This window comes from Staurois parvus, unplaced genomic scaffold (assembly GCF_062004578.1).
Source record: "Staurois parvus isolate SC_StPar_1 unplaced genomic scaffold, SC_StPar_1.0 ptg000013l, whole genome shotgun sequence".
Taxonomy (NCBI): domain Eukaryota; kingdom Metazoa; phylum Chordata; class Amphibia; order Anura; family Ranidae; genus Staurois; species Staurois parvus.
The window spans coordinates 16,962,130-16,977,604 of NW_028317809.1; the positions used below are offsets into that span (position 1 = coordinate 16,962,130).

Here is a 15,475-nt window from a genome sequence, read left to right on the forward strand (position 1 = left end):
GCAGCATGAGATGGTGCATTGTCATGCATGAAGATGATTTTATTCCGGAAAGCATAGTTTTTCCTTCTGTAACAGGGAAGAAAGTGGTCAGTCAGAAACTCCACATACTTTGCAGAGGTCATCTTTACACCCTCGGGGACCCTAAAGGGGCCGAGCAGCTCTGTTCCCATGATTCCGGCCCAAAACATGGCACTATTACCGCCTTGCTGACGTTGCAGCCTTGTTGGAACAGGGTGGCCGTCCACCAACCATCCATCCATCTGGACCATCCAGGGTTGCACGGCACTCATCAGTGAACAGGACTGTTTGAAAATTAGTCTTCATGTATTTTTCTGCCCAATGCAGCCATTTCTGCTTGTGAGCATTGGTTAGTGGTGGCCGAATAGAAGGTTTATGCACAGTTGCAAGACTCTGGAGGACTCTACACCTTGTTGTCCGTGGGACTCCAGAGGCACCAGCAGCTTCAAATATCTGTTTGCTGCTATGTAATGGTATTTTAGCAGCTGATCTCTTGATCCGATGCATGGATCTGTCAGAAATCTTCCTCAATGTGCCTTTATCTGCACGAACCCGTCTGTGCTCTGAATCAGCCACAAATCTCTTAATAGTGCGATGATCACGCTTAAGTTTTCGTGAAATATCTAATGTTTTCATACCTCGTCCAAGGCATTGAACTATTTCACTCTTTTCGGCAGCAGAAAGATCATTTTTCTTCCCCATATTGCTTGAAAATGGTGCTCTGCTTAATAATGTGGAACACCCTCCTTTAGTAGTTTTTCCTTAAATTGGGCTCACCTGCCAATCTAATTATCACAGATGTCCGAGATTGTTTTCAGTGATCAAAAGAGCCCTGAGACACAATGCCATCCATGAGTTAAACTGTAAAACAAAATATTTAATCTTTGTGACACTTAAATAGAATTTGCATAATAATTTGGAACAGGGTGTATTTGGTAAGATATAAAAGATGATGGTATGCCGAGTAAATAGATACCAAACATGACATGCTTTAAACCTGCGCATGCCCCGTGAAATGGCGACAAACTGCATATATTTTTAATATCCATAGGCAACACTTTAAAAGCCTTTAAAATCTACCATTTTAGATTTACAGAGGAGGTCTAGTGTTAGGATTACTGCCCTTGATCTGACGTTCACGTGTCATGCTCACATGTATGGTGCATCCGCTGTTTACATACATACCGCCACAGTCATTTTAGTCATTTTGATTTTTTAAATTATTTTTACACTGTATCTTTCTTTTTTTTTTTTTTGATCACTTTTAATGCTATCACAGGGAATGTAAATATTCCCTATAACTTCAATGGACATTGTCATATATTCTTTTTTCAGAAATCTGGGGTCTATCAGACTCTAGATATCTCCTCTGCCCTTACATTATCTAATCAAACCAAAATTGGTGTGATCAGATGCTTTCCCAATTTACAAATGTTTATATCCTGCAAAACTGAAGTGATGAAATGCTCGTAGCTTCCGAATTCTTAGACTATAGAGATGATTGGCACCATCCTGGTCCACAATCAGCTCCATGGTCAGCTGGCAGAAACACCGGCTGCATTCTCAGGTTCCCCCGATGGCGCAAGACTGCCCAAGAAGGCTGTGGAAGGCAGCGGGGGAGGGGGGGCATCATTTCCCGCTGCTTGTAAAAGCAATCCTGCAGCTAATTAGCCAATAGGATTGCTTTTACATGAAAGCCGATCGCCGGCTGAAAAAAACGATACCAGGATGATGCCTGCAGTTGTAGGCATCATCCTGGTATAACCATTCAAATCCAGTGATGTACCAGTATGTCGCTGGTCCTTGTTGGGTGTATATGCTATGTTCTTTTTTTTGTATGCAGCCTGTGGGCTGAATGAAAAAAAGAGAAGAAATTTCTGCCAGAAAAAGTGTGTGGTATGCCCACCATTAGAATATACTGCCTTGCATCCACCCACTTCTAATGGTGGGCACACATTAGGTCACACTTTGCCACATGCGTCAGTTCCAAATTGTACAAATGTCTAAACAGTGGCACGCTTGAATAAAAATTGTCCACGTATAAGTGGTACCCCGTATGGAAAAAGGATGACACCAAGTCCCAAACTATCTTGCCACTACTCCCCATGTAGTCTGGGCATCCGGGGGGCTCCACGTGACTATCTTTTCCCCCATAAATCTGAAACTTATAAGTATAGCCTGTTGCCCTCTCACAGGTCTTCTACATCTTGACCCCATATCTGGCACGCTTGCTGGGGAGAAATTGTTTGAATGCAAGGCGGCCAGAAAAATTTACTGAGGGACTCATCAACGCAGATGTTTTGCTGGGGAGTATAGACATCTGTAAATTTTTGGCTAAGGTGATTTGCGAGGGGCTGAATTTTGTGGAGCCGGTCAAATTCAGGGTTACCCCGAGGATGACAGAGTGTGTTGCTGAAATGCATAAAACACATTATACTCTCATATCTATGTCTGGCCATGGCAGCGGAGAACACGGCATTTGATGAATCTGGTCTGCGGACCAATACAACTGGAATTCATTTCTTTTAGTAATGCCCATGTTGAGGGTTAGGCCCAAAAAAATGTAAATTCGAAAACCGGAATGAGTTTCCATGCGACTGGTCTGGCAAGGTTTGAATTTTGGTTGGCGGTGATAAAATGTTGTGCATATAAATTGCTTTGATCCACAATCAACGCATACAGATATTCTGTGAAAAACAGCTCCAAAAATCAAGGGGAGTAGTTACATTTGCTATTTCCACCTGAATTCCAGGTTGGGCAGCGAAGGGGGGAAGTACGGGTGCTGCAGAATTTGTGGGCTGCCAATCGGGATTTGCAAGCACATCCGGAAGGATACTAGGAGCTCTATGGGCCTGTGTACGAATTCTTGGTGGCTGCGGGACAATACTTGTGCTCGCCACCGCACCGGCTTGTACTGGACTTATGGGACTCGCCACGTCACAAAGTCATACTGCAGTGCTGGTATTATTATTATAATACAGGATTTATTTAGCGCCAACAGTTTGCTCAGCGCTTTACAATATAACGGGAGACAATACAGAACAATACAGTTCAATACAAAAGGGTTAGGAGGGCCTGATCCTGGGAGCTTACAATCTAAGAGATATGTGAAAGACCAAGATGTACTAGACTGCTGGTGCTCGACAGTTCACCAAAAGGTAGCACGGCACTAGTACTGGCATTCTGCTGCATATGATAGTCATCAAAATTTACTGACAAGTGCTAACAGAGACCAGGCCTGATTCTGCGAACACTGCAGTTTTGTGTGCAATGAATCAAGTGACAGGGACCTACTGACACTGCACTTGCTGGGGGAGAAGGGGGGGGTAAGCGTAGGGGCTAAATGCAGGTGCTGGCAGGTGCCGGGGCTGATCCTGCTAACGCTGCGTTTTTGGGGACGCTATATTAATGTGAACGCTGGTATAGTGCTGACCTGATCAAAGATATTGATCCGCTCAGACGCTATACTAGAGGATTATTGTGCATGAGCGTGTTCCTGGCAATCAAGGGGTTAAATGTGATGACTGGTGTACTGACGGGCAATCTGACGCCATCTGGTAGGGGTGTGAAAATCATGGAAGCGCAAATCATGTATATATATATGTGATTTTGCGAACCCATGTCCGCCCTGTAGCTGTTCTGCTATAGGGCGGTCAGGAAGCGGTTACAGAAGAGGTTTGTGTTACGGCGCTGCGTTACTTTAACTGATAATTGCACGGTCATGCAACACTGCACCCAAATTAAATTTACATCCTTTTTTTCCCACAAATTGAGCTTTCTTTCGGTGGTATTTGATCGCCTGTGCATTTTTTATTTTTTGCGCTATAAAAAAAAGGCTGACAATTTTGAGGAAAAAAAAACAATATTTTGGACTTTTTGCTATAAAACATGTCCTTTAAAAATCAAATTTCGTCATAAATTTTGGCCAAAATGCATTCTGCGACATGTCTTTGCTAAAAAAAAAACCAATACGTGTAAATTAATCGGTTTACGTGAAAGTTATAGCGTTTAGAAATGGCGGGAAAGATACTGGGATTTTTAATTTTTTTTATATACTAATAATGGCGGCGATCAGCGACTTATGACGGCGATCAGCAACTTATGGCAGGACTGCGGGACTGCGGCGGACATTCTAACACTGGGAGGGAACTGACTTGGGGTCACTCACATCCCCAGTGACACCAATACAGTGATCAGTGCAAAAAAAAAAAAACACTGACACTGTACTAATGGCACTGGGGAGGAAGGGGTTAACTTTTTTATTCAATGAAAGGCTGAACTGTGTGAGGGGAGTGTTTTACTAGGGGGCGGGGGTGTGTACTGCATGGGAACACGCTGATCCGGAGAGATAAACTCTTCTCTCCTGATCAGCATGTCAGGAGCTGACAGGGAACTGACAGAAAGCAGAGCTGCTGCAGCCATGCTCTCTGTCGGTGATTGCCACTAATCGCTGGGACCCGGCGACTGACACCTGCGGCCGCGATCGGCGGAACAGGTAGGGCAGAGGCGCGCCTCGTGCGTGCCTCCTACCTGTTTTGCAAAATCACGTTTTAAAACGTGGTTTTGCACAGCCGTGCCGACCTGCCACCGTATTTCTACAGTGGCTGGTCGGCAAGTGGTTAATAAAATACATCTCCACAATAAGGCTACACAGCATCCACAGCTTACTGCTCTGTTGAGCTGCTGGGAGTAAAGAAAATACAAAGTAATTCCAAGCATGTAGGAACATGTGACTCACTTTCTTTTCTCTTATGTGCCAACATTGGTTCTTGGTGATGGGCCCAGAGTGTTTTTGTAATGGCAGATAGTGAGTCCTCAGCCTTGCTTATGCTGTGAGCTACTTTGGCTGCCTTTGTTCACACCTGGTGGCTGAACAGAGTTGCAAAAGAGAGCAGCAGAATGAAGGAAGGTGAGATTGCTTTTACCCCTTCTTGGCACCACCTCCTGGCCCTATAAATTAATTGGGGATTCCAATCATGTGACCACTGTGATTGGCTGTCACAGCAGTCACATGATCGAAAGCTCATGATTGCAAGTATGTATCGGGAGCTTTCCATGACAGTTTAGTTACTGTGCTTTAAGCGCGATTTCAGCACAGTAAGCTGTGTACAACTAAATGCATATATGCCATTGGTTAAGCAATGGATGCTAATCATGTTGCTCAATATACTAATTAACTTCAGAAGGAGCATTTATATATCTGTAAATGGAATACAGCAAATACAATTTGGAAGAGCAAGCAAGCTAAAATGTGAAGTCACAATAAAAATTTCTTTCACATAAATTCTACAATAATATTTAAAAATACTGTATGTACACACTGAAAATACAGTACTATGGCTTCCATATGAACTCATTTGCTGTCCCTCACCCTCTAAGGTTTAGATCAGACATTTTGAGGGTTCTGAATGTTCCAATGCACAAGCCCAGGCAGAGTTTTAATCTTTTAGATGTCAGTGTCAGTGAGTATTGAAACCGTAAGCCATCCAAAGTCAACTTTTGATGAATAGGACTAAGATTATGGAATATGTTTAACAAAAGTACAGTGTTTCTTTAAAGCAGAACTCCGGGCAAATTTTTTTTCCATGTCCTTGCTGCTGATCTCCTACCTTCACTAAATATGTCCTCCATCTTCTGGTTCACTCAGTAGTTTCTCTGAAATAAGCTGATGATTTTCAAATAAAACTGTTAATCCCCTGTGGTTTCCTGTTTGTAAGACTGGTGGCTGCTATTCCTCCTATTCCCCCAGCCACTGGTCTTGGCACAGCTCCTCTGTAGTTCTTCTTCTAGGAAGCTGTGATGTATTTCCTCCCTGCTCACTGTAGTTGGAGGAGTCAGACTCCTGGTCTTTACCTCCCACCTAGGCAGTGTTCTAAGAATTGCAGCTCAGGACACTCAGGACAATCAGCTTCTAACCTCGGCTTGTTCAATGAAGCTTTGGCAATGAAACCTGGAAGCTGATTGGTTTCTATGCAGAAGGGAGTCTGATTTTGGACTCTCCAGCTTTAGTAAATAAACCCTTTGGGTCTGTCCTGCCTCCCATAGCTTCAGCTAAGAGTCTCTGCAACTCCTCCACTAGTAACAGTGTATACACTATACATATTAGGGATGCAACAATATATCGGCCAATATAATGGCCACCGAAAATGCAATTTTACACAGGAATTTACCTGCAATTTTGCTGTGTTTTTACTCCTGATTTTCCCACAATTTTACCCGTGATTTTACCGTCTATTTTTCCTCATTTTTACCTGTGATTTTACCCCCGAATTTTCAGCGATTTTAACCAGAATTTTGCTTCAATTTTACCTGCGATTTTGCCACAATTTTACTCATAATTTTGCCAAGATTTCACCCGTAATTGTGCTGCGATTCTACCTGGAATTTTACGACACTTTTACGCTGAATTTTGCCACTATTTTACCTGTGATTTTGCTGCTATTTTACCCAGAATTTTGCTTTGATTTTACGTGTGATTTTGCTGCAATTTTACAAGCAATTATGCTACAATTGTACCCGGAATTTTGCTGCGATTTTACCCGGAATTTTGCCCATGATCTTGCCATGAATTTAGTAATTGCAGTAATTTTACCCAGAATTTTGTCACGATTTTACCCCCGTTTTTGCTATGGTTTTACCTGCAATTTTGCCATGATTTTACCCGCAATATTACCATGTTTAGGCTGCGTTTTTCATAGGTCATGTGATTAAACAAATGCATAAAAATTGCAGCATGTGTGTGTTTTTCATGTGTTTATCCTGCCTTTTTCAATGCAGTTCAGGCCTGGTTTACACCAATGCAGTTTGCGTTTTGTCTGATTTGCAGTGCGTTTTGCATTTTTGTACGTCCGTTTTGACACATTTTTTGATGCATTTTGCGTTTTTGTAATTTTATTTCATTTTGCCCAACTTGCTGGGAAGATAAAAAAACGAGCATTGAGCCTCCCTCTTTCCCTGGTTGGCACATCTGTTTGCTTTTCCTCATGTACCTTAAATGCATGTCATCAGTGATTTGCACTGCCCTAGCCTCTCCATCAGTTACCCAGTGTTGAGTTATCACTTCTCTGTAATGCTTCACATTTTGGGCCCAGCCATAGAGTATAATGGCCCCCCTGAGTACCAAGTTAAATAAGATGCAGCTACTTCACACTATGGCTCTACATCCAATGTCTAGGCTGGGTCAATGCATCTAAGGTCTAATTTCCTGATATGCAAAGGGCTGATTCTAATTTCTATATTTTTTCCATAAAAGTACAGGACAAAAAAAGGACATTCAGCACTGTCTATGACAAAAAAAACACATGTCCTACAATTATTTAGTTACAGTTGTGTTCAAAATAATAGCAGTCAGACATCACTAATCTGATCAATCACTGTTTTTGGTAGAAATGATATTTCTACATGGCAAATAATTTACTAGCAGGTTTAGTAGAGTAATAGAAATCCAACAGATCCAACAGTCATGACATGCATGCTACTGATTCTGTGTAATTGAATCACTAATTGAAAGGGGCATGTTCAAAATAATAGCAGTGTGGAGTTCTATTAGTGAGGTCATTCATTCTTTGAAAACCAGGTGGCAATTATTGCCCTTATTTAAGGAAGGAAGGCAGCAAATGTTGTACATGCTGGTTACAGTGCTTTTCTCTCTGAAATTCTGAGGAAAATGGGTCGTTCCAGACATTGTTCAGAAGAACAGCATACCTTGATTAAAAAGTTGATTGGATAGGGGGAAACATATAAAGAAGTGCAGAAAATGATAGGCTGCTCAGCTAAATGAACGCAAATGCTTTAAAATGGCAACCAAAACCTGAAAGACGTGTAAGAAAGCGAAAAACTACCTTTCGAATGGATAAAAGAATATCCAAAATGGCAAGGACTCAGCTCCAGGAAGATCAAAGAAGGTCTAAAGTTACCTGTGAGTACTGTTACAATTAGAAGATGCCTATGTGAAGCCAAGCTATCTGCAAGAAGCCCCGCAAAGTCCCACTGTTGAAAAAAAGACATGTGCTGAAGAGGTTATAATTTGCCAAAGAGCACATTGACTGGCCTGAAGAGAAATGGCGCAACATTTTGTGGACTGATGAAAGTAAGATTGTTTTTTTTGGGTCTAGTGGCTGGAGACAGTTTGTCAGACGACCCCCAAACACTAAATTCAAGCCACAGTACACTGTGAAGACAGTGAAGCATGGTTGCGCAAGCATTATGATATGGGGATGTTTCTCATACTACGGTGTTGGGCCTATTTATCACATACCAAGGATCATGGATCAGTTTGAATACATCAGAATACTTGAAGAGGTCATGCTGCCTTATGCTGAAGAGGAAATGCCCTTGAAATGGGTGTTCCAACAAGACAACGACCCCAAACACACCAGTAAACGTGCAACATCTTGGTTCCAGACCAACAAGATTGACGTTATGGAGTGGCCAGCCAATCCCCGGATCTTAATCCAATAGAAAAATTGTGGGGTGACATCAAAAATGCAGTTTCTGAGGCAAAACCAAGAAATAGAGAAGAACTGTGGAATGTAGTCCAATCATCCTGGGCTGGAATACCTGTTCACAGGTTCAGAAGTTGGTTGACTCCATGCAACACAGATGTACAGCAATTCTCAGAAACAGTGCTTATACAACTAAATATTAATTAAGTGATTCAAAGGAAAGCAAAATCTTCAAACATTTTTCAGTTTATATAGTGAATGTATGAGTTTGTAAAGAAGAATACAAACACTGCTATTTTTTGAAGTCTAATATTCACTTTTCTTCAATTTTTTTTAGAGGAACAACACAAATTTGATATACAGTGGGGATCGAAAGTTTGGGCACCCCAGCTAAAAATTTGTATTAATGTGCATAAAGAAGCCAAGGAAAGATGGAAAAATCTCCAAAAGGCATCAAATTACAGATTAGACATTCTTATAATATGTCAACAAAAGTTAGATTTTATTTCCATCATTTACACTTTCAAAATAACAGAAAACACAAATAATGGCGTCTGCAAAAGTTTGGGCACCCTGCAGAGTTAATATCTTGTACTGCCCCCTTTGGCAACTATCACAGCTTGTAAACGCTTTTTGTAGCCAGCCAAGAGTCTTTCAATTCTTGTTTGAGGTATCTTTGCCCATTCTTCCTTACAAAAGTCTTCCAGTTCTTTGAGATTTATGGGCTGTCTGTCACGCACTGCTCTTTTAAGGTCTATCCATAGATTTTCAATTATGTTGAGGTCAGGAGATTGTGAAGGCCATGGTAAAACCTTCAGTTTACGCCTCTTGATGTAATCCCCCGTGGATTTCGAGGTGTGTTTAGGATCATTATCCATTTGTAGAAGCCATCCTCTCTTTAACTTCAGCTTTTTCACAAATGGCATCAAGTTACCATCCAAATTTTGCTGAAATTTTATTGAATCCATTTTTCCTTCTACTCGTGAGATGTTCCCTGTGCCACTGGCTGCAACACAACCCCAAAGCATGATTGATCCAACCCCATGCTTAACAGTTGGACAGAGGTTCTTTTCATTCAATTCTGTGCCCCTTCTTCTCCAAACGTACCTTTGCTCATTCTGGCCAAAAAGTTCAATTTTAACCTCATCGGTCCACAGAACTTGTTTCCAAAATGCATCAGGCTTGTCTATATGTTCATTTGCAAAGTTCAAACGATGATTTTTGTGGTGAGGACGTAGAAGAGGTTTTCTTCTGATGACTCTTCCATGAAGACCATATTTGTACAAGTATCTCTTTATAATGGAATAGTGTACTGCAACTCCAGTGTCTGCCAGATCTTTCTGGAAGGATCGTGCAGTCAAACGTGGGTTTTGAATTTTTTTTCTCACAATCCTGCGAGCTGTTCTGTCTGATATTTTTCTTGGTCTTCCAGATCTTGCTTTAACTTCCACTGTTCCTGATGACTGCCATTTCTTAATTACATTCCGAACAGAGGATATTGACATCTGAAAACGCTTTGCTATCTTCTTATAGCCTTCTCCAGCTTTGTGAGCGTCAACTATTTTCAGTTTCAGTTTTCTAGACAACTGCTTAGAAGAACCCATGGTGCTGATTGTTGGGGCAAGGTCAGATGAGTCTGGGCATTTAAAACCTTTGAGATTGACATCACCTGGTCTTCCCAGACGATGATTGAGAACAATCCATGACACTGGCAGGTCTCAGCTTGGCAAAGGGGGCAGTGCATGCTATAAATTCTGCAGGGTGCCCAAACTTTTGCAGACGCCATTTTTTTGTTTTCTGTTATTTTGAAAGTGTAAATGATGGAAATAAAATCTAACTTTTGTTGACATATTATAAGAATGTCTAATCTGTAATTTGATGCCTTTTGGAGATTTTTCCATCTTTCCTTGGCTTCTTTATGCACATTAATACAAATTTTCGATCCCCACTGTATTTTTCTTCATGTTTTGATTTGGAATAGAATGTATAGTGTTCCCAATGCATTTGTGTGTATGGAAATAAAAGCTATTAGAAGGATTTTGAGCTTTATTCACTTTTTTCAACACACTGCTATTATTTTGAACACAACAGTATGTGCCAGGAATGGCAATTTCAGATAAAAACAGGAGAACAAGGTAATGCGAAAACCTGACTAGTATTTCTTTGTATCTGTTTGTAGATATGACTTTTGCACGTAAATATGAAACAGTAACATTCCATTGCTTCTCTTTTTCCAGGTATAAAAATTAGCAGCTTTAGCCAGGCGGACATAGAATCACGAAGCATCCAGTACATTCACACTAGCACAGAGGAGAAACATGCAGATGACTTCACATTCACTGTCTCAGATGGAGTCAATGAGGTAGAAGCAAGTTTTGTATTTCTTGGTTTTGTGTTTGTGATATCATACAGAATATGTGAATATAGTCTAAAAACGTATTTTGAGGCAGATTTCCCTAGGCGCATACATGTACTACACAGTCTCACTTTTTCTAGTTTTTTTTTTTTTTTAGTATTTATGTCTACACACATTATGTGGACTCAGCTAAACACATTCAATTTTATTTATAAGCTATCTGCCTTGTAAATTATTATGCTGCTATTCATGAATATTAAAAGGTATACTTAAAACAGCCTATAATCTTCCTGGCTTTATAAGATGTTATTTGTCCAGGTACTGGTACAGTTTAAATAGACTTTATACATACAGTTTATTTTTTTTCTCATTTTAATGGTGGTTCATTAGTTGCCTTTCCTTCACTTCCCAAATGCTTCATTCAGTCACTGTGAGTGAAGAAAGGAAGCCCTGTGTGAACTGAGGACTCTCCCACAGCCCCTTGTGAATTACTTTATGCCTAAGCATGCATTTGCAAGCATAAGTACGGTAATGTGGAAGTGAAGGATAGTAGTAACCTACAGTGCATCCAGAAAGTATTCACAGCACTTAACTTTTGCCACATTTTGTTATGTTACAGCCTTATTCCAAAATGGATTAAATTCATTTTTTTCCTCAACATTCTACAAACAATACCCCATACTGACAACGTGAAAGAAGGTAATTTTGAAATCTTTGCAATTTATTAGAATAAAAACCGAAAAAGTGCATAAGTATTCACGGCCTTTGCCATGACACTCAAAATTGAGCTCTGGTGCATCCTGTTCCCACTGATCATCCTTGAGATGTTTCCACAACTTGATTGGAGTCCACCTGTGAGAAATTCATTTGATTGGACATGATTAGGAAAGGCATAAACCTGCTATATAAGGTCCCACAGTTAGTGCATTTCAGAGCACAAACCAAACCACGAAGTCCAAGGAATTGTCCGTAGACCTCCGAGACAGAATTGTATCAAGGCACAGATCTGGAGAAGGGTATAGAAAAATTTCTGCAGCATTGAAGGTCCGAATGAGCACAGTGGCCTCCATCATCCGTAAATGGAAGAAGTTTTGAACCACCAGGAATCTTCCTAGAGCGGGCCACCTGGCCAAAATGAGCAATCGAGGGAGAAGGGCCTTAGTCAGGGAGGTAACCAAGTACCCAATGGTCACTCTGAAAGAGCTCCAGCATTACTCTGTGGAGAGAGGAGAACCTTCCAGAAGAACAACCATCTCCGCAGCACTCCACCAATCAGGCCTGTATGGTAGAGTGGCCAGACGGAAGCCACTCCTCAGTAAAAGGCAAATGGCAGCTCACCTGGAGTTTGCAAAAAGACACCTGAGGGACTCTCTGGCTGTAATTGGTGCTAAAAGTGCTTCAACAAAGTATTGAACAAAGGCTGTGAATACTTATGTACATGAGGTTTTTTTATTTGTTTTATTTTTAGTAAATTGCAAAGATTTCAAATGAACTTGTTTCACGTTTTCATTATGGGGTATTGTTTGTAGAATGTTGAGGAACAAAATGAATTTAACCCAGTTTGGACTAAGGCTGTAACATAAAATGTGGCAAAAGTTAAGCGCTGTGAATACTTTCTGGATGTATTGTATGTACTTCTTTGTAAAGTTAGGTACCAGATATTCCTCCCCGTTACTCCCACAGCCATATGTGATTCTGGTGGGAAAGTTATCAAAGTAAATCCAGTTACTTTGCCCTGCAAGTATAACAGGGTTTATAAACCAGATTACATTTTTATAAAAAGATGTTTTGAATATTTCGGAATAATAAAAAGTATAGCAGGGTCAGACAAATAAAGCAGAATTCATGAGCTAGGCATGGCAATTTAGGAGCCAGCATGAACTTTCAAAGGATATCTGTGTCAACAAGAATATGTAGTCTTCCAATGCTGATCACTCTCTTTAAAACCAGGCTGCCATGCTGATCCCATAGTTTCAATATGTTTTGATAAACTGGAAAGAAGTATGCAACCCCTTCAACCCTGTATTGTAACGGTAGTCTTAAAGTGTTACTAAACCCACAACAGTAAAATCGGTCCGTGTATGCAGTAAAGCATGCTTGGTATACTCACTGTGGATCCTAAGGGGTTAATGCTCTATATTTGTGTAAAAGGGTTGTTTGATCCGGTCTTCTCTGATCCTCTCCTTCTACTGTCCCCAATCTATCTGCTGATAGTACAGGGCTCTATTATTATTATTATACAGGGTTTATATAGCGCCAACAGTTTGCGCAGCGCTTTACAACATAAGGGAGATAGTACAATTACAATACTTTCAGTACAGAAGGAACAGGAGGGCCCTGCTCGTGGAGCTTACAATCTAAAGGAAGGGGGAGGTGATACAAAAGGTGATAGCTGTGGGGGATGATCTGGCGGAGGTGATTCAAGTACCGTTCTTAGATGGAGGTAGGGTAAGCTTCCCTAAAGAAGTACATTTTCAAAGATCGCCTAAAGGCAGCCAGGATGGAGGCTGACCGGACATGCTGTGGTAGGGAGTTCCAGAGGATGGGAGAGGCTCTGGAGAAGTCCTGGAGGTGAGCGTGGGAGGAGGTGATGAGGGAGCTAGAGAGGAGGATATCATGGGAGGAGCGGAGTGGGCGATTTGGGCGGTATCTGTGGTATCTAGAAGTCACTCTGCACATGCTCAGTTTAGTGTATGGCTAAAGAGGTTTTTTTTTTGGGGGGGGGGGGGTGCATGTGATCAGCATAGGGCCAATCAGCAAAGTCCAGACAGAGGGTCAGGGGTTATGCAGCCTCATAGGACAGTCAGAGCAGAATGAAGAATGATAAAAGGTATTTAGCAGTTTATAGTTAATAAAATAATTGCATTCCCCTGTGTACTGTGTACTGTGGGAGACCAGATATAGTGAATGCAGGGTCAAGGGTTTAATAACACATTAAAGGATAAGTTCAGCTTTCTCAACGTTACATGGTATTCTTATATTGAGCTCAACATGTTTGAGCACCCAGCACCTCACCCCCCGATCCTCCCCCCCCCTTGTAACAGCGGGAAAGGAACCTTCTCACTCGCTAATACAATTTAAAAACAGTGCAGCTGTGCAGGACTCTGCACACACAGCCAATTCATTAATTCACAGAGTCATTGTGGCTTGAAGTTGTCAGTGTCAGGGGGTTGGTGAGCACTCTCAAAGTCCATTGAGCTACCTGGACACCAGTAACTCCCTGCCAGAATGAAAGGTACGGGCAGCCAGTGTACTGACAGTCTTCAAGAGCCTGGCACTGCACCTGCGAACTGCATATCGCTGGTGCAATGCTTTATAGAATCTCAAGAAGAAGAAAAAATAAAAACACATTATTTTACCTGGAAAGACTCTCAGAAATGTGTGTATTTAAACAAAGGTGTTAACAGGGAGTAGCCAATTCATGAAACAGCTAGGATCCAATGCAGAAAATATATTAAATATTACCACTGTCACTTTTAAGCTTTCTTTAGTCTAAACGGCATCTGAGACAGAGGATAAAATGAAGATAATGTTCTTAAATTTAGTGTTCTGTACAGGTCTCAATGTCTAAAAATTGGGAATGTTGTAGGCATTTTTACACTTTGGAGGGGGATTAATAAATTCTTTTGAACATACCAATATGAAACAAGAGCAGGTAAAAAGATTGGGGTTGATTACTAAAACTGGTGCACTCAGAAGCTGGTGAAGCTGTGCATGCTAGCCAATCAGCTTCTAATGTCAGCTTGCTCAATTAAGCTTTGGCAATAAAACCTGGAAGCTGGTTTATGTGCAGAGTTGCACCAGATTTTCCACTCTTCAGTTTTAGTAAATAACACTCATTGTGTGACATATGTTTGTAAGATTACAGTTTGATTCATAAATCCCCCCTGACCATTTCTTAATTCTGTCTGCCTCATCCACAGTGGTAAATTTGTCACCTGCCTTTGCTGAACTTTCTCAATTGGCTTTCCAGGATTTCACGTGTATGGCTACAATTACACAAAAAATGTTGGATATGCTTTGTTGTTGGGCAGCCTGATCAGCAATTGATGTTCATAAGTTTGTTGCTAATTTTCAGGAAATACTAATGTTTACCAGAACATCATTTTATTATTATAATCGTGTCCTTTATTCATAAGTGCAAAGTCCTGTGATGCCTGTTGCTTTATGTGAATAAAGGACAAGACTACCAAGCTGTTCTGGTGAAGAATTGTATTTCCTCCGGATTGCATGGTGGTTCTGTCCACCCGTTCACTACAGCAACCTGCGTGAAATAAGGGCAGGCCTGAAGAGTGTGAAACGAGCACAGTACAGCTGTGCCAAAAATTTTGAAAAAAAAACAATATTTTTTACTTTCAGCTATAAAAAATATATAGTTAACTCAAAGTTCGTCATAAAGTTAGGCAAAAATGTATTCTGATACATATCTTTGGTAAAAAATCCCAATAAGTGTATAATATTGATTGCTTTGTGTGAACGTTATAGCTATACAGCACTGTGCTAGTTTAATTGACAATTGTACGGTCATGCAATACTGTACATAAATGAAATGTACCGTATTTTTCACTCCATAAGACGCACCTAGGTTTTAGAGGTGAAAAAAAAGAAAAAAAAATATTCTGAACCAATGGACTGCAGACACAGTACAGGAGATGAC

General features: G+C 40.9%; 1 protein-coding gene across 1 annotated transcript in view; it reads left to right on the plus strand.

Annotated features, from left to right (window-relative positions):
• The window catches only part of FRAS1 (Fraser extracellular matrix complex subunit 1), a 680,896-nt gene that overhangs the window by 572,298 nt on the left and 93,123 nt on the right, over positions 1 to 15,475 (plus strand). The window contains exon 48 of the mRNA XM_089676214.1: positions 10,700 to 10,824. Within this exon, the coding sequence (XP_089532340.1) occupies positions 10,700 to 10,824 (125 nt within the window). The remainder of the gene's footprint in view (positions 1 to 10,699; positions 10,825 to 15,475) is intronic.